Source organism: Microcaecilia unicolor, chromosome 11 (assembly GCF_901765095.1).
Source record: "Microcaecilia unicolor chromosome 11, aMicUni1.1, whole genome shotgun sequence".
Lineage (NCBI taxonomy): Eukaryota > Metazoa > Chordata > Amphibia > Gymnophiona > Siphonopidae > Microcaecilia > Microcaecilia unicolor.
In genome coordinates, this window is record NC_044041.1 from 172,374,155 (window position 1) to 172,394,313 (window position 20,159).

At 40.2% G+C, this 20,159-nt stretch overlaps 1 protein-coding gene across 1 annotated transcript in view; it reads right to left on the reverse strand.

Annotated features, from left to right (window-relative positions):
- Positions 1–1,616: 1,616 nt before the first annotated feature.
- Positions 1,617–20,159, reverse strand: part of LOC115479938 (cytochrome P450 2C19-like) — a 39,898-nt gene continuing 21,355 nt past the window's right edge. The window contains exons 4-9 of the mRNA XM_030218272.1: positions 19,490–19,650; positions 16,969–17,145; positions 13,119–13,260; positions 10,206–10,393; positions 7,770–7,911; positions 1,617–2,435 (exon numbers count right to left, since the gene is read on the reverse strand). Of these exons, the coding sequence (XP_030074132.1) occupies positions 2,254–2,435; positions 7,770–7,911; positions 10,206–10,393; positions 13,119–13,260; positions 16,969–17,145; positions 19,490–19,650 (992 nt within the window). The 3' untranslated portion in view covers positions 1,617–2,253. The remainder of the gene's footprint in view (positions 2,436–7,769; positions 7,912–10,205; positions 10,394–13,118; positions 13,261–16,968; positions 17,146–19,489; positions 19,651–20,159) is intronic.

The following is a 20,159-nucleotide window of genomic DNA, read 5'->3' on the forward strand; positions in this document are numbered from 1 at the left end:
CTGTACCCGCATGCAGGTGCCCCCCTTCACCCATAAGGGCTATGGTAATGGTGTAGAATTGTGGGGAGTGGGTTTGGGGGGGATTTGGGGGGCTCAGCACCCAAGGTAAGGGAGCTATGCACCTGGGAGGTATTTGTGTATTTAAAAAAAAATTTTAGAAGTGCCCCCTAGGGTGCTCGGTTGGTGTCATGGCATTTCATGGGGACCAGTGCACTAGAAATGCTGGCTCCTCCCACGACTAAATGCCTTGGATGTAGCCGGGGTTGAGATGACTGCTTTTAGCTTCCATTATCGCTGAAAAACAAAAGCGGCCATCTCAAACCCGGCTAAATCCAAGGCATTTGGCCGGTTCGAACCGTATTATCGAAACAAAAGATGGCCGGCCATCTTTTTCGATAATACGGTTACGGCCAGCTGTTGCGCCGCCGCCAAACTAGATCGCCGGCGATCTATTTCACCAGCGCCATTCGATTATGACCCTCTATGTCTTCTGGGAGTTGTAGTCTAGCCCTATTCCCCATAGAAAAAAGTATAATCTTTTATTCAATGTGTGGTGGCGGCCAAAAAAGCTAAGGATTATTAGGAAAGGAATGGTGAATAAGACACCTAATAATGCCTTTGTATTGCTCCATGGTGTGACCTCACCTCGAATATTGCATTCAGTTCTGGTCACTGTATCTCAAAAAAGATTTAGTAAAATTAGAAAAGGTTCAAAGAAGAGTGACCAAAATGATAAAGGTGACGGAACTCCTCTCATAAGAGGAAAGGCTGGAGAAGTTAGGACTCTTCAGCTTGGGAAAGAGATGGTTGAGGGGAGGTATGATTGAAGTCTACAAAATCCTGAGTGGTTTAGAGTTAGTAGAAGTACATTTATTTTTTTACTCTTTCCAAAAGTACAAAGACTAGGGGACACTCAAGGAAGTTACATGTAAATACTTTTAAAACAATTAGGAGGAAATATTTTTTCACTCAACGAATAGTTAAGCTCTGGAACTTTTTGCCAGAGGATGCAGTAACAGCGGTTATAATATCTGGGTTTAATAAAGGTTTGGATAAGTTACTGGAGGAAAAGTCCATAGTCTGCTTTTGAGACAGACATAGGTAAGCAACTGCTTACCCTAGGATTAGTAGCATGGAATGTTGCCATGATTTGGGTTTCTGCCATGTTGCCATGATTTGGGTGGGCTGCTGGATTGACCACTTTTGGAAACAGGATACTGGGTTAAGATGGACCACTAGTCTGACCCAGTGTGGCTAATGTTCTCATATATACAAACAGGACCATAGATGCACAGCCTCTCTGCAGCAGAAACCAGAGGAAATTTTGACAGTTCAAGGATACTCCAGACCCTGTCTCAGTGACATCTGGCAGCCTCCGAAAGAGAGTTTTTCGGGGAATCAAGAATTAAGAAACTTAAAACTTTATGTGCACACAAAAAAATATTTTTAAAAATATGAAGGGATATAACAGGAACAACAAAGATACAGAGAAAAAAAACAGAAAGCTGAAAAGTTAGAAGAAATCTCAAAGAAAGAAAAACAAAAAGCTATTACTTTTAAAAGGAGGAGAGAGTACTTGTCTAGCAGTTACTCATAGGAAAAAATTGTTCTATTGCTTGCCACACAGGTGTTAACATTTTATTTGCTTGTACGAGAGACAAGAACTTTTGTTATAAATTTACAAACATTTTCCCTCTGTTATCGAAAGATGGATTTCTATTATGAAAAGAAAATATGTAAAAGTTAATTCAAAACTACTACTACTATTTAACATTTCTAGAGCGCTACTAGGGTTACGCAGCGCTGTACAGTTTAACAAGGAAGGACAGTCCCTGCTCAAAGGAGCTTACAATCTAAAGGACGAAATGTCAATGTCAAAACATTGTAAGTTTCCTTGCATGCATTGTATCAGTGTTACTTTTGAGAAATATATTTGATCTTCAAACTGAGTATGATACCCTGATTGCCAACCATTCTTGCTTTACCACTTGAGTCAACTACGACACAAAGTAATTACTAAGAAAGGATTTGCTGCAGTGTTGATATGTTTCAGTAGAAGAAATGTTGACCTAGAGAGGGACCTTAGATGATTGACATAGTTAGGGTCAAAAAGGAATTATTCCCCCCTCCCCAATAGAACTAGCAGTCTTTTTTCTTTTTTCACCTCTCCTTCCCCTTCCTCAGGTTAACAGGCGGCCTATGTCTTAGCATAGCTGAGTCTTCATATAATTCTGTAAGATCCCGGAGGCCACCTTAGCGAGGGACGAGACAGAGTTTGTAATGGTGTGGCACTCTTGTAATGCCACTCATTTCAGGGCTCAGGTCAATTTCCTTTAGGTCGACAACAGACTTTAAGTCAAAGTTCTGCAGGATGGTGATGATAAACAGAAAGATCTCCATGCGGGCCAGACCTTCGCCAATGCAGATCCGTCTACCTGTACATCAAAGAAGAAAATGGTAAGAACTATTGATAGTCTATAGTTTATTTACATTTGATATACCGCCTTTGCTAACATGCAGTTCAAAGCAGTTTACAATAAAAATCAAACAGCAGGAAAGGAACTGCAATTTATAACAGAAAAGATGGAAAATGTTTACTCATACAGCAGAACACAGCAAAACAAACAATAAGGGGAAAAGTGAAAAGGACCAAGTCAGGAAGGGGTAAAATGGCAAACACCAAGGTAACACTCCTAGAGCATGATCGCAATCAGCCTATGAGGGGGGCATATGCAACATGAAACAGACAGATTTTCAGCTCAACTTTAAATTTCTTAAATGATAATTCAGCTCTAATATGAAGGAGTAGTGAGTTCCAGAGAAAAGGGGCCGCGAAAAAGAAAGCCTGGTGTCTAGTTGATTCTTATCTGAGCCTTCCTAGGGCCAGGTACTACCAGGCGATGGTAATTTAAGGATCATAACATACGGGCAGGAGAGTAGGGGATTGTGAGTGAAGACAAATGAAAGGGGAGACGTATTCTGAGTGATTTGAAGGCAAGTGTAAAGGTCTTGAAAGTGATGGGAGCTAATGATGATCTTGTAGTAACGGTGAGACATGGTCAAAATGGCGGGCATGGCAAAGCAATCTAATGGATGTGTTTTAAAGTGATTGTAGTTTTTATATTTGACAATGGAGATAGCCTAGATAAATGACATTGCAATAGTCTATTTTAGTAATTAGAAGGGAAAGAATGAGAGAGTGAAAAGTGTGTGGTTGAAGTATCGCCTGACATATCAAAGTTGATAGAGAATGAAAAAAACAGCTTTACATTGGAGACATGAGTAGAGAAAGAGAGGTGAGAGTCAAAAATAACATCTAAATATAAGAAAGATTCCACAGATTGAATAACTGTCCCAAGCAGATTTAAATTAAGTGGTGGATGTGATAAACCCTGGTGAACCAGCAGGCAACTGTTATTTCCTTAATCAAGACAAGTTTGTGATGAGCAAGCCCATCTGAGACAGAAGAGGGCCAATAGTAGGAGAAAAAGGGTTAGTTGGAAAGAGAAGAAGGATGCATCTGCATAAATATGGCAAAAAACACCCATATTTATTTAGATTTTGCTCACACCTTTTTCAGTAGTAGCTCAAGGTGAGTTACATTCAGGTACACTGGTTATTTCTCTGTCCCAGGAGAGCTCACATCTAAGTCTGTATCTGATGCAATGGAGGATTAAGTGACTTGCCCAAGATCACAAGGAGCAGCAGCAGGATTTGAACTGGCCACCTTTGGATTGCAAGACTGGTGCTCTAACCACTAGGCCACTCCTCAGATTGAAAAATGGAAGCAAAGAGGCTTAGGAAGAGATTGAAAGAAGGGAGGCAGGATCAATCCCTAAAGGACCTCGCAAAACAAAAAATTATGGAAAGAAGTAGAAGTGGCAGTCACAACTATATAAGAACAGTCGGAGAGAAAAGTGGTGAACCAGGCTAGCACATTTCCAGCAAATCCAAGAGAAGAGAGATGTGAGAGAAACAGTGAATGATTAACTAAATGGGAAGTGGCGGAAAGATCTAAAGAGACAGTAAATACAACTTGATGTTTCTACAGATGGGAGTAGATTTCACTAAGAACACCTGTTAGAACTGTTTTGGTACTAAAGTGTGTACTTTACTATCTGTTGTGAAGAGCAAGGGATTTTTCAATGAAGGGGAAAGCATGGGTGAAGACAGTTTTCTCTAAGAACTTTGACAGGGAGCAAAGGTTAGAAAATGGGTGGTAGTTAACTGGAGCTTGTGGGTCTAAAGAAGGTTTTTTTTCAAGAGAGTACATACTATGGCAGATTTCCAAATGGGCGGGACTTTACCGGATGCTAAGCTGGTATTTACTAAAGGCAAGATGTTGGGCAAGATGAATTTGAGTTAGGAATGCTACGTAAGAACATAAAGAGTACCCATACTGAACATAAGAATACCCATACTGAGTCAGACCAATGGTCCATCTAGCCCAGTATCCTGTTTTCCAAACAGTGGCCAAGCTAGGTCACAAGTACCTAGCAGAAACCCAAATCATGGCAACACTCCATACTACAAATCCCAAGGCAAGCAGTTGCTTCCCATGTCTGTTTCAATAGCAAACTATGGACTTTTCTTCCAGGAATTTGTCCAAATATTTTTAAAACCCAGATACACTAACCACTGTTACCACCTCCTCTGGCAAACAGCTCCAGAGCTTAACTGTTTGTTGAGTGAAAAAATATTTCCTCCTATTTGTTTTGTAAGTATTTCCATGTACTGTAACTTCCTTGAGTTTCCCCTAGTCTTTGTACTTTTGGAACAAGTAAAAAAAAAATCGATTTTCTTCTACTTGTTCTACACCACTCAGGATTTTGTAGACCTCAATCTTATCTCCCCTCTTCCGTCTCTTTTCCAAGCTGAAGAGCCCTAACCTCTTTAGCCTTTCCTCATATGAGAGGAGTTCCATCCCCTTTAACACTTTAGTCGCTCTTTGAACATTTTCTAATTCCGCTATATCTTTTTTGAGATACGGCAACCAGAACTGAATGCAATATTCAAGGTGTGGACACACCATGGAGCGATACAAAGGCATTATAGTATTTTTGGTCTTATTCACCATTTCTTTCCTAATTCTTAGCATCCTATTTGCTTTTTTGGCCACCGCCGCACACTGAGCAGAAGATTTCAGTGTATTATCTACAATGACACCCAGATCTTTTTCTTGAACGCTGACCCCAAAGGTGGACCCTAGCATCAGGTAATTGTGATTCAGATTATTCTTTCCAATGTGCATCACCTTGCACTTGTCCACATTAAATGTCATCTGCCATTTGGATGTCCAGTCTTCCAATTTCCTAAGGTCTTCCTGAAATATTTCATGGTCCGCACATGTTTTAACATCCTTGAATAGTTTTGTATCATCTGCAAATTTGATCACCTCACTTGTCATTCTGATTTCCATATCATTTATAAATATGTTAAATTGTACCGGTCCCAGTACAGATCCCTGTGGCACTCCACTGTTCACTGTCCTCCATTGAGAGAAATGACCATTTAACCCTACCCTCTGTTTTCTGTCCAATAACCAATTTCTAATCCACACCAGAATCTTGCCTCCTATCCCATGACTCTTTATTTTTCTCAGGAGTGTCTCATGAGGAAGTTTATCAAAAGCTTTCTGAAAATCTAGATAAACTACATCAAGCGGCTCACCTTTATCCACATGTTTATTCACAGCTTCAAAAATATGAAGCAAATTGGTGAGGCAAGACTTCCCTCAGCTGAACCCATGCTGATTCTGTCCTATTAAACCATGTTTGTCTACGTGTTCTATAATTTATAATAGTTTCCACTATTTTGCCCGGCACCGATGTCAGGTTTACTGGTCTGTAATTTCTCGGATCACCCCCTATAACCCTTTTTTAAAAATCAGCGTCACATTGGCCACCCTCCAGTCTTCAGGTACTATGGACGATTTTAACAGTTTACATATTACTAACAGCGGATCAGCAATTTCTTGCTTGAGTTCTTTTGAGTACCCTTGGATGTATGTCATCCAGGTGATTTACTACTATTTAATTTGTCAATTTGGATCATGCTGAATGTTGTTTTATTGTTTTCAGAAAGAAGATTCATATTTGGCTTTGTAGTGCTCAGAGAGGACCTTCAAAATCTCTGCCTGTTTAATTTATGGAGCAACGTAAGTAGATAAGGCTATGTGAACATTTATCTGCATTTACCCCCAGATTCTATATAGTGAGCCTAGAGATTCGTGCCAAAGTCCAAGCTTATTCTGTAACAACGCACGTAACTTAATTGACTTAACAAGCAATAATGAGTACTCATTGACAATAATTAGAATTTACGTGCACAACTCCCTAAGCATATTCTGTAATGCACCGTGCCTAAATTTTAATGCACACAAGCAAAAAGGAGGGAAAATCCGCCAGGAAAGCGGAGAACTCAAACACCCCACGGTAAAAACAAAAGTGTAAAAAAAGTGGGAGAGCGACCAAGGATACCAGAAACTGGAGGATGTTCAATAATATACAATTTATTAATAGTTTGAAGACTCAACACAACGTCGTGTTTCGGCCATCAGGCCTGCATCAGGAGTCTGCTTTGTAAAGTGCTGCGTAGCAAAGGTGACGACAAACCTTTTGAAGTTTTACAGCTAACTCTAAGGCAAAATATTGCAAAGTAACGTTGAAGATGATCCTTCAGATGTAACGTTGTAGTCTAATTTGAAACCTTCGTAAAGGGGCAAATATGGTGCATAAAAGTCAAGAAAAAACCAGCTAAATCGGGAATCCTGTGGTCTCTAGCATACACAAATTATTCCAGCTTCAATAATGGTGTGTCCATTTGTGACAATTCGAATAGTCATTGACCTTCTACCTTTCCAGAAGCTACTAAAAACCTACCTCTTCAAGCAAGCCTACACAAATAACCTGAATTAAATTATTAGTCCATGTATACTACAAGACCAATCTATGAATACAGAACTGGAATATGCTCCCCTATTTTGATCCTTTAGTATATCCCTCTTTTTACCCATGCCCCCACACAATCCAATATATCCTTCTTCCTACCCCTCCCCTACATTTTTCCCATACTAACTACACGTTAACTCTCAATGCGCACCCTCCTCCCATTCCTCTACCACTTCCATCCTCCTTCCTGGCCTATTTTACATATCCACACATAAACGACCGCCTCATTACTTATAATATCACAGCTGCACTCACTCTATATCACCTTGTTAACCTGTTTTACTATGTGAGCCACATTGAACCTGCTACTGAGTGGGAAAGTGTGGGGTATAAATGTTATAAATAAATAAATAAAAATACAAAAGTGGTAGGAAGAGTAACCTTAATTCCAGCAATAATGCAAACGCTAATAACAGCAGTACAGCATGTGAGTCAAAATTGGACTACTGGAGGTTTTGGAACTTTCTGTATCCTTTCACTTTGTGATGGTTTGTTTGATTGCTGTGGAAGAACTCATTCCCCCTTTTCTAGTTTGAGTTATACTTTGCTGTTATGGTTTTTACTGAAAAGTGCCATTAACATAAGTAAGACCACCAGAAGGCTTCATTTTCCAGGAAAAGCTTATCTAGTCCTGGTTTGACCCCAGTTGCATGTATGGGCGTATGGCTTGATTTCTCAAAGAAAATCAGGGAATTCCAAATCCAAGAGGGGTAAAATAAATCTTGGTTAAAAGTATGTAGTCATACCTGAGGAGAACAACATGTATAAGAAAGTTATGCATCTATAAAACAATGATATGAAAAAAATGTGTGGTGATACCTGCAGAGAATGGCATGAAGGCATCATTCCTTTTAAAGCAACCATTGGCATCCAAAAAGTGGTTGGGATCAAAAGATTCTGGGTTCGGAAACAGTTTAGGGTCAGACAGGACTGAGCTCAGCATGGGATATACTATGGTACCCTGGAAGACAAAAATCAGATCCTTTAAAATAAGGAAGCAGCTGTCAGACAACAGAATTTAGAAAGAAAGATTAATGCAGGCATTGATAACATTGTAGGATTAAGTGGGAGGAGCCACATATAGCTCTAATACATAGAATGTTGAATAGACATAAAACTGGTTAAAACAGGTGAATGATAAAATTAAAAAATTAATGGAATTGATGCTTTGCTGTTTTTGAGTTCTAATAGACTCTGATATAATGAGTCAATGGATCTAGCTGACACACCAAATACAGCGAAGACACGAGTCATATTTTGACCTATATGGCCTGCATCAGGAGTTTACAAATCAGAAAATGTAAAATATATACAATATTAACAAATAAACTGACATGGTAAAAACATATACAAATAAATATACAAATAGCACAATAGAAAGCTATATAAAACCATAAATACACTTACCACTCGATTTTCAGTTTACTGGAGATAGCCAGGCTGAACCTGGATATTCAATGCTGGGACGTTTCTGATTACAGGCATTGAATATCTGGTTTCACTTTGGCTGGTCTGACTTTAACTCATGAAGCTGATATTCAGCCAGAGTCCAAAATGAGAGGTCACATTTTGCCTACCTCCCTGCCGCACACCCCCCCCCCCCCCCCCCCGCCTCCACGGCCGCATCATGATCATACCTTGGTTGGCGGGGATCCCCAACCTCCACCAGCTGAAGTGTTTTCCCCGTGCTGGTCTTGCATTACTTGTCCTGCTTTTCTCTTTCACCCCGTGCACACTTGTTTTAATGGAAAATGAGCATGTGCACATGCTCAGTTTCACTAAAACGAGCATGCATGGCATGACCGAGAAGAGCAGGGCAGGCAATATGGCGAGACCAACGCAGGACAAACACTTCATCTGGCGGAGGTTGGGGACCCCCACCAGCCAAACCAGGGACTCCAGAGAAAATTTGGGTGGGCCCAGGCCCCCATGGTTCCCCGTAGCTATACAACTGCTTCCTTCAGAAGGTACATACATTCTTTATGAGTAGCTGATCCTTGGTGGCCATTTACATATTTGTTCATATTGATAGTGGGACGTTATAATTATTTTTGAGTGCTTTCTAATACATTTCATATTGTTTATGTTTTTGGATTCTTAGTCATTTTTAGTATCTGTTTTCCATATATTAGTAAACAGCCACACTGGCTGCCATATGCTAATACCGACACAAGTCATTCACTTTGAATGGGCTGTGTCGGCATTGCTGCGTGGTTTAGTAAACAGGGGAGTATATATTTTTGATGTTTTCAAGTATTAACTATGCAGGGCCTTAAACCTCTTTTTATTGTTTAATTTGGGTTTACTTCTGTGTACCCACATTTGTCTATATTACAATATATTTTTAATATTTTTAAGTATTAACTAGTTGTATTTGGATTTACTTTTATGTTCCCCTTTTGTCCTTCTTTTATTTGTTCCAATTAATTATAATTATTCTGTATCTATGGTTTTATATAGCTTTCTATTGTGCTATTTGACTAATCTATTTATCCATATTGTATTTATTTATATAAGTTTTTTATGTGCCCGTTTATTTATTTATTTGTTACATTTGTACCCCATAATTTACCACCTATTTGCAGGCTCAATGTGACTTACATAGTACCGTAGAGGCTGTTGCCAATTTGGTTGATAACAGATACAAAGTTATATTGTGGTCAGATGAGGTTGGTGTGGATCGGGCATCAAGGGGTCAAAGGAAGTGAAGATATAAATTGTCCAGTACGATCATTAGTTAGGCTGGCCATCTTGTTTTGATAATACAGTCGGGTACACCGCTTGACGGGGCCGGCGTTAGAGATGGCCGGCCCCATTCGATTATGCCCCTCCACGTGATTGCAGACTATTATATTTATTTATATTACATTTATATTTATATTTATTTATATTGTATGTATTTTATCTGTTTTGATTTTTTAGAGTCCTGATGCAGACCATATAGGCCATTTAACCTTTGACTGGATATTTTGATGTCTTACTAAAAGTTATCAATAGAAGATTAAAAGGAGCAATGGGTATTCTAGGGGTGGGCTAAAAGATAGTGATGATGTGGGCTAACCAGAACCAGCACAAATGGGAGTCCTGATGTCAAAGGATGTTATCTATTTAACTTTATTACTGCATATTCTGCAGTCCTACTGGAATGAATAAAGAGGGTGTATATTGGACATAAAAGATAAGCAGATAAGTCATCTGTTCATTTAGCACCCAGGTGGCTCAATAAGTGAATATTTCCCCCAGTGAGACCTTTACCTTGGGAATAACATATTCCCTGAACTTGATATCTCGAGTTACAGCATGAGGTACAGCCAGTGGGATGATGTCTATGAACCGCTGGATCTCGTGAATCACAGCCTCAGTGTATGGCATCGCATTCTTGTCCTCGATAGAGGGGCAACGGTTTTGTCCGATAACACGGTCGATCTCCTCATGGATTTTTGCTGTGAAGTGAATAGAAAAATATGTAAACTTATTGGGCAGAGAGGAGAGGGAGAATCTGATTTCATGTTGAATTATTTTAGAGTATGGCAATAAAATCATATATAGCAAGGTTTATGAATTGTGACTCTGCACCTCCTATCGAGGTTCTGGAAGTAACATCCCTGTGAGGATCATGCAGCAGGAAAAATCAAAAGCACAAAACAGGAGTCTAAAAGACAGACATGTATCAATCATTTGAAACTTAAAGAACGAAATGTGCAGCACAAGGGCTATGAGGTGTGTCCTCTCATTTGACAGTTGAGGTCTTTTTATTTTCTGATAGGAATCAGGACAGCAAACACCAGTGGAAACCCCTGAACTGTAGCAGCGTAGGATGATTTATACAAGTAGTTCATGTTAATTGGCTGTTTGAAACCTGCCTTCTAACAGTGCAGCCCCAATATCTTCATAGATAGGAAATGCCTTGGGGGAGGGGGGCAGCACGTTTAGGTCATGGGAGGAAAAGATGGCTTTTCCAAATCTTTGTTTATAGTTTTTAAGCAAAAAATCTACTCATATTGAAGAACTCTAAATTGATAAAGAACTTACTCCTCAATAAAGAACTTGCTCCTTTTATGTCAAATATGTACTACAAGCAAAAACGCCCATTTCGGAGCAAATGAAATGGGCCCTAGGAAGGCTGTTGTCTAAGCATTTTCTCATCTCTCTCCTCTGCCCTCCCTTCCATGTTCACCGATTCTCCCCTGCCCTCCCTTCCATGTCCACCGATTCTCCCCTCCCCTCCTCTGCCCTCCCATCTCATATCATTCATGTCCAGCGATCCTCCCCTCCCCTCCATACCTGAGGTCGCCGCCGCGGCAGGCTGGGCTCGGCTCGCGTCGCCTTCACCCTTCCTTTGCCTTCCCTCTTAGTGTCCCGCCCTCCTCTGACATCATTTTGTCTTTCCACGAGGGCAGGACACTGAGAGGGAAGGGAACGTTGGAGGCAAGCTGATGTAAGCTCATTAGCATATGGTAACAAACCCAGTCAGTCAGCCATCCAGGGACGCAAATTGACCAATTATTATATAGAGAGATGTTCCATCATGAAGATGAAATATACAGTTAGAAAAGGTAATGCAGTTGGGCTGGATTTGCCAAATTTTAAAGAGCTTCCAAGATTCAAGATAAGGCATAGCTTGGCATCAAAAACTGTACCTCTAATACTATGGCCATGGCAGTCAGCATTTTTTTTTAAACGCCAGCTATCATAGGCAAAATAACAGTAACAACACAAATCCAGATACTCAGCAGCATTCTCTGGATAGTGGCTTTTCCTGAATATTTGGATAGAGTGGTAAATTGCTGGCACTATTCTGAGAGTCATCTAGACAGCTGCCCATATTTGTGAGTCTTTGAATAACTTATGTCTCCATCCCAACTCAACCAAACGGACCAACCCAACACTGATCGGATAGTTCCAAATCAATTGTTTATTCTTTCAAAAAATCCATCCCCTCTTATTTAGCTGGCGGTAGTGAATATTTTGCTGCCCGCCACCGGCGTTATTCCTGGATGTACAATCCCGGCTTCCATTGGCCTGAAGGATTCAGTTTAGGCTCTGCAGTTAACACAATTCTCTACACAGTGAAACTCCTTTAATCATAGCCACAACACTGAAGATCTATCGTCGTCCTAGAATACTGTGATCATTGAAAACAATTTCATTGCATATGCCATCTTTTCATTTCATGAGCATACATGACGTGAGATCTATTACCTTCTGAGTAACTGGTACACAATAATGGAACTCTTTACCTCGTGAGCTCTGTAAATTGGATCAATACTATCATGTTGGCATATTTATTTAGGCCGGCCTTTTCATCAATAAAAGGAGAATAACATCTCCCCTAGATCATTGGTCTGAACCGTATGGATTCTAAGTATAGATGACAGCAGGGTTGAAACTACAATAGTGTTGTAATTTGTTCTTAGTTTACATCTGCTTAGTGTGATGCCTTTTAAATTTGTAGTTTAAGTTTGTTTAGTGTGCTGTCTTCTAAATTTGTATTGTCTTATTCTATTGTTTTAAAATGTTGTAATTGGATGTCATTTTTTTTATTTTATATGTACAGATTGCAATATGCCAAGAATTTCAGATTGGGGATAATAGAAATTTTTGAAGAAAATAAAATACATTATGTGCATAAATGAGAACCCTGCTTTTATCCTGCACATGCTCTGCCCCTGTGTACACTCCACTTATAAATGTGCAATATATAAGTTAAGTAGGTATTTGCAGAAAAGTGCTTAGACAGAATATTGACGTTTATGTGCATGTGTGTTATTATTCTAGACATTTGTATGCATAACACGTGTAAACATGAGCATTAGTTTACAGAATTTCTCTTTACATGCTTTTAACCAAATCTGGTTCTTAATATAGGAACATGAGTATATGCAGGTAGCGACAGCTCATTCTTTCCCTTCCTTTCTCTTCTCATTTCCTTTTTCTGATGTGATATTGTAAATACTACTTCCTACATGATCCTCAGTTCTGCCTCTCCACTTTCACCAATAATTATCCTTCTCTGCCATCTTCAGATCCATCCGTCCACCAACCTGTTGGCACTGGTGATCCTCTGTGCTTATCAGGTCCTTAACTATGGAAGAAACCCCGTCTGAGCAAAAACTTTGGCATTCAAGTTTTTCCTTTTTATTTAATCACCTGCCTTTTCTTTCTCACCTTCTATTTCTGGGTGTTTCAGAAGTATCAGGAAGCCGTATCTTAGAGTCGTGCTGACTGTCTCTGTCCCAGCTGTTAATAAGTCAAAAGTGGTGGTTACCAAGGCCTTTGTGGAAAATTCACTCTGGGGATTCTCTTTGTCCTAACAGATACAAAGAACCAATGATGAAACTATTTAACAAAAGGAAATGTTAATGATACTAGTAAACTTCTGAGTTAGACCACAAGGAGGAGAAAATGATGAGGCTGAGGATACAAATGGAGCGTCATTGTCAAAGAAAGGAACAGTACTGACTCGTGGATAGTCAGAGACACAGCTGAGACTCAAATGCACAGGAAGACAAAGAGGTCAACATTCAGGGATGCCAAATCTAGTTAACGTTAACATCCACTTGATACTGTACAGTGCAAGCAAGTTTAACACTATCATGTTAGTATTCAAATACTGTGTTCAGGTGGGGTTTTTTTTAACACCAGCCAAGACATTTAATTTATCCATCAATATGCAGTGTTTAGTTTATTTGTGTTTGCTTAATTACCATTTAAAGATAATCACCAAGGTAGTGTAAAATAATCAGTGAATAAAGCAAATTACAATAGTTAAAATATATTTATTTATTTAAATATTTCTAGTCCGCCTACCACTAGGCAGATTACAAATCAACGTACACAGTAAAAGAAACAGTAAAACAAAAACAGGCGCTGAATTATACAATATTCAGAATGAAACAGCCTCTTAGTGTCTACCTGTCCAGGGGAGGTAACTTTACTAGGTAACTTTACTGGGCAGACGATCTAAGTGTCTGCGCCATAGGAGACATTCCACTTGGGTATCACAGTACCTCTTAATGGTCAGTAGAAAGGGGGTTCAGCTGGGTACTGCCGTTAAAGTCAGTCACTCTTCTGACGTGTCTTTTCACCTGGGCTGAATATTAATCTCACCTGGTCCCGCTGTGTGCCTGCCAGTGCCCTTCCCCTGACCATTGAAGTTGGGTGGAGGTAACTGGTGGCTTCTATTGCATTACGTAGTACAAAAAACAGAAGAAACCAGACTTCGCAAGGAAATCAACAAAAAACAAAACAGCAAAGATGACCAACAAAAGCAAAAAACAAAAAACATTAAAAAAAAAAAAAAATATATATATATATATATATATATATATATATATGTATATATATATAAAACATCAAAATTTAAAATTAATCATAAGATATGTATTTAAAAGATGAATCCATCAAAATCAAAAAATTACATAAAAAAGGCAACACTTTGGATGTAAAAATGAAGAATCAACTTTATTAGCCAAACTGTAGCAGGGAGAAAGGGACTCGACACAGCTGTGTTTCGGCCGTACTGGCCTGCATCAGGAGTCTTCTCTGCCGCCTGTTGATTATTAATTCTATCCAAATATAAAAAGAATATGTGTGTCAATAAACTGAAGATATAGTGCTCAATTGTACTGGAAACAAAGTTGTTGAGCGGAGAAGATCAGAGCAGCGTCTTATCTGATCTTCTCCGCTCAACAACTTTGTTTCCAGTACAATTGAGCACTATATCTTCAGTTTATTGACACACATATTCTTTTTTATGTAATTTTTTGATTTTGATGGATTCATCTTTTAAATACATATCTTATGATTAATTTTAAATTTTGATGTTTTATATATATATATATATATATATTTTATGTTTTTTGTTTTTTTGCTTTTGTTGGTCATTTTTTCTGTTTTGTTTCTTGTTGGCTTCTATTGCATGCCCCCTTTGTGCTTGGACAATTGGGCCCCCTGTCTGTAGAAGATGGGTGACCACCCACCCATTGTCCTGCCAGCAAGTTTCGATTCTGCCCATGTTTTAAACTCTCAGTCATTTCGCCACCTGGTGGCCAGACCTGGTGGCCGCATTGGATTGTCTGTGTGTTGTTTCTCCTTCCAGACCAGCCCAGTCCAGTCCAGATCTTCCGGCCTGCCAGACTTGCTTGTACTGTTTGAGCCTGCACAGCACCTGTAACTGCCTGGTGATTGCTGCAGCTTGAATCTCAGCTGCTGCTGGGCTTATTAGCCACTTGGATACTCTCTGCTTTGCCTTTGCATCGCCTAAGGCCCTGGTATGTTGGTGCTTGTTGCACTTCTGCTAGTCCAGTTGTTTGTCTGAGATTCTTGCCTGATTCTAGTAGTCTGTGTGTAGTTTAGCTTAGGTTTATGCTTGTTTCCTTGCCTTGTTTCTTGTTCGTATTTCTGTGTTTGGTTTCTGTTTGTCTGTGTTTCTTGTTCAGTGGCTGCTTGCAGCTTTCAGTTCCCGCCCGTTAGCTTGCCCTTCTCCTGCTTTGTGTAGTATTGTCTGTCTGTGTGTCCTAGCCCAGTTTCCTGCCTTGCTGCCCATGTACATCCCTTTCCCCTCTGACCCTCAGCCCCTGTTCAGCCTAGTGGGTATTCTGTTCCTGCCCTGTCCAGCAAGTCCTGCCGGCCGCCTAGACCCAGGGGCTCAACTCCTGGGGAAGGGTGGCCAAGTGCAAGTGAAGTCTGCCTGTGTCTGCCCGAGTTCTGCCTTGCCCCTGGTGTGGGGTGGTTTTGCCTGCCACTGCCGCTCCTCGGCAGTGGTCCAAGGGCTCACAAACCCAGTTTTCTATACCTTTCCTAATAATACCCAACATTCTATTCGCTTTCCTAGCCGCAGCAGCACACTGAGCAGAAGGTTTGAGTGTATTATCAATGACGACACCCAGATCCCTTTCTTGGTCCGTAACTCCTAACGTGGAACCTTGCATGATGTAGCTATAATTCGGGTTCTTTTTTTCCCACATGCATCACCTTACACTTGCTCACATTAAACATCATCTGCCATTTAGCCGCCCAGTCTCCCAGTCTCGTAAGGTCCTTCTGTAATTTTTCACAATCCTTAGTGAAAAGAACCCTTGTTTTATTCTGGGTTTTGTTTCAGCATGCAGAACCAAGAACAGATATTGTGCTGGGTTTGTTTGTTGCTTCATTTCAAATGTTCTTAATAACTGGGACATCATTTCAGGTAGCTGCACATCTTAAAGTATGATATATAGTTGGTCTGATTGTCCAAAGTACTTATTCATACAGCAACAGATGCTATACAGATAAGTGCCTCATCCATGAATTTCCATTGGCACTATAATTCTTTCAAACTAGCCCAACACTATCTGGATAATGCTTGCATGGAATATTGGCATTCGCCTAACTTTATGGACAGTCCACAGTATTCAGCTACTATCCATTTGGCTTCTTGTGGTTTAATTAATAATAATAAAAAGAATGTCCTAAATCAAGGCCATTATTTTAGAAACATATCCACATATAAATATGGGCATTTATGTCTGCACTGTGGATACACTTGTAAATACCATTTTCAAAAAGCTACCATTTACAAGTGGAGATCCACTCAATGCACTCCATTTACCGCCTGATGTAAATGTACTCCACTCAGGATTTTGTAGACCTCTATCATATCCCTCCTCAGTTGCCTCTTTTTCAAGCTCACAGTTAGGATGCAATTCAATAAATGGCGGCTCCATCTTGGAGCCCCAAGGCTGTGTGGTAGGAGCCTCTACTAAAATAGAATCTGTTGCCCAGTGACAATACAGAATAGACTCTCACCACCCCCCCCCCCCCCCCCCCATTACCGGACCGGCTCTATGGAACTACCCTGTTGTAGAACTGCACCCATATTTGTAGTCTGTAAATGTATATATTCCTATAAATATTGATCCACATCTATTCTTCTATAGTAGTATCCTTGACTATACACTATGGAAAGATACGTAGGAGCTCCTGCTATTTCTCTTTCCTCATATGCACTCCACCCCCCTACCCAGTTTCACAGTACCTTTTCCATTTTTATGAGGAAGCAATCAATGAAGTCACGAGGAGAGTTGGGATCCAGGGTTTCCTGGTGCTTCTTCACTCTATCTGCCGCAAAAGCCATCATCTGAGCACCCTCTTTAACCGCCTTCTTGTGAAGACCAGGCAGGTACTCCATCACATTAGGGAAGAAATTATAGAGCTAGAAGGCAAGGAAAACATTATTTGACAAGGGCTGCAGGTGCAAGTTCAACACAGTGTTAGTCCAGGGGACTCAAAACAGGAAAAATAGAAGAAGACTTAACAATTACAACTGGTCGAGCAGTGTTTGCAAACTCAATTCCTTGTAGCATTGTTATCATTCACACCAGTTTTGCACCTGCACAGTATGTAGAGTAAGAGATTCACACAGCACTGGCCAGCCAGCTGATTTTTTTTTTTTTTCAAAATTTTCCATTATACAATATTCAATCAGTCTTGAATATAACACGATACATGCAATAATAATATCATCTTTACTTACAAAAGCAAAATTCTAAGAAAAAAAAACAAGGGGTATAATAACTATCGTCCACAAATAAATGTAATTGACCCAAGAGGAAAAGAAATATATATTTATGAGCTAATTTAACAAAGCTCAATCAAAATATTAATCAACAGATTGCGTCATATTCAGAATGACCTACTCCAAGCTGCTATACAGTGTTTCATTTGGTTCTAAATTCTCACAATCACACCCTCTTTGCTTTTCAAAAAGTCCTCCAATTGACTAGGCTCAAAAAACTGAAATTGTTTTGTTTGGTGTAAAATTCTACAAACACAAGGAAACTTTAATTGAAAATTTGCACCAATTGCTACTACCCTTGAACGGAGTAGTAAGAATAACTTTCGTCTCTTCTGGGTTTCCCTGGCAAGATCCGGGAAAACCCTTACTTTGGAGCCCAAAAATAAAGAATTAAGATGTCTCAAGGACAGCCTAAGCACTGCATCTCTATCTATCTCTAGAGCGAATGTCACCAACAAAGTTAACCTTTGTGTGACTACCTCCAAAGAAGATTCTAGGAACTCAGTTAGATTCATTCCACCTGTAGGATTTAAGTTATCAAGTACTTTACCAGTACTCTGTAAATAATATGCTCTTGTAATAGGTGGTAATGAACTATCAGTCATTCCCAGAACCTCCACTAAATATTTCTTAACCATTTGTACAGAGGTAATAAGTGGCGATTTTGGAAAGTTTATAATACGAAGGTTAAGTTTCTTTGACTGGTTCTCCAAATACTCCAAGCGCTTAGAGGCAAAACACCTGTCCTTAATCAAAGATTGTTCCACAAGTTCCATTTTTGCAAATTTTTCGGATAGAGTTTTAACCTCCTTGGCTTGGTAATCATTAACTTGTAACTGTTTTAATGCAGTTTCGGCTATAACCTTGATACTTTCAGTATTCTTTGTTATCAAAGTCTGTAAAGCATTGAGAGTGGAAGAATTCAGTTCCCAAAGTGACTCTAATGTCACTACAGCAGGTTTTTCTTTTCCCTCAAAAACCAGTCGGGGTGCTCTAGCAGTTTGTTCCAGGATACTCACAAGTGTAGTAGAAACTACAGGAGCAGAACTATCCTCTGGAATACTCAAGCTGGCAGCGTTTGTTCCAATTTCGTGTAGGTTCCCTCCCTGAATGCTCTCTTCTCCAGACGGGGTTTGAGCAGCAGGACTCATCACGAAGCGCTCACTTCCTGGTTGAGGGGGCGCTGCACGCAAAACAGGGCTCAAGGAAGCCCCGTTAACACTGTCGGCCAGCTCTGATACGCTGGCTCCAGCAGCAGGGGTAGAAGTCACTTCTGAACCGGAGGCAATTCCAAACCGCTCGAGCGTCGGCTGTTGGAGCGAGGGTCTACTTCCAGGGAGAGAGGGAGTCTCCCTGACCTTCCCCCGTCTCTTACCCATCGTAATCGGCAGGCAAGAGTCTCGTTCCAGCGTTTGCTAGAGGTAGGTTGCAACGCGTCCGCTGACGCCGATCATACCGCAGCCCCAGCCAGCTGATTTTTAAAGGAAAACTATGTTCTCTCTAAGCTGAGCAGGAGTCCTACACCTATAGTCCTGCCAATAGGGGGTGCTGTTTCGCTAGTCTCAATAGTGAAGGACAGGCAATCCCCTCCAGGGAAACAGTCAGTCCCTATCAATTGAAAATATAATACTGAAGCATCACCCCCTACTGGCAGCAATGAAGTTGGAGGACCTACTGCTCAGCTTAGAGGGAACTTTGCCTTTGGGGTCTTTCACTTTAAAAATCAATCTATAAGCCCACAGGTACTTTGCATGATCCCAAGGACACTAAAAATGTCAGCTTTGTATTTGGTTCCATATATCTGTAGCTGATGCTAGATAAAATAGGATCAAACTTGACTAGTTACGGCTCTCCTGGCTGCCTGTGATCCCTCCCACAGCCTCTGACCAATAGAAGAGCTTTCCTTTCCCAGTCATTCTTGCTTTAAAGTGACTCCAAAGTACACCTTTACAAGAAAACAAATTAAAACTTAGTATTTTACCTGCACCCAGCCTGTGCTAAAAATTCGAAAGAAATCATTTATCAAACTGAGTAAGATAAGGAAGTTCTTGTCTTCATAGTCAAATCGTCCCCCGAAGACCACAGAGCAGATGACATTGGAAACAGAGCGACTGAAGAAGTATGTGGGATCAAAGGGCAACTCTAGTATAATGGAGAAAAAAAGTAATATGTCAGATTTACTGCAACATGAGCATGGTAAAGAAGCAGTGACTATATTTGGACCCTAACTTGTTCATATCAATTGTACAAACCTTAATTGTAAGTTCTCTAGACTATTGCAACCATCAATATCTGAGCTTATCAGCCAAGCCATTAAAGAAACTGCAGATAACACAAAATATGTTAGCTAGATACCTAACAAGTCATGAAAGAAGTGATAAAACGTTTCCATTTCTGCCTTCCTTACACTGGCTGTCTGTTAAAGAACACTGACCTCCTGATATTCAGATGGCAAATGTCAACGATTTTTAAAACATAGTCACCTGCTAAGTTAGCTCCCAATATTCAGTGCCAGCTTTGTCCAGGCATTGGCACTGATGAGTGGAGGAGTAGCCTAGTGGTTAGTGCAATGGACTTTGCTCCTGGGGAACTGAGTTCAATTCCCCCTACAGTTCTTTGTGACTCTGGGCAAGTCACTTAACCCTCCATTG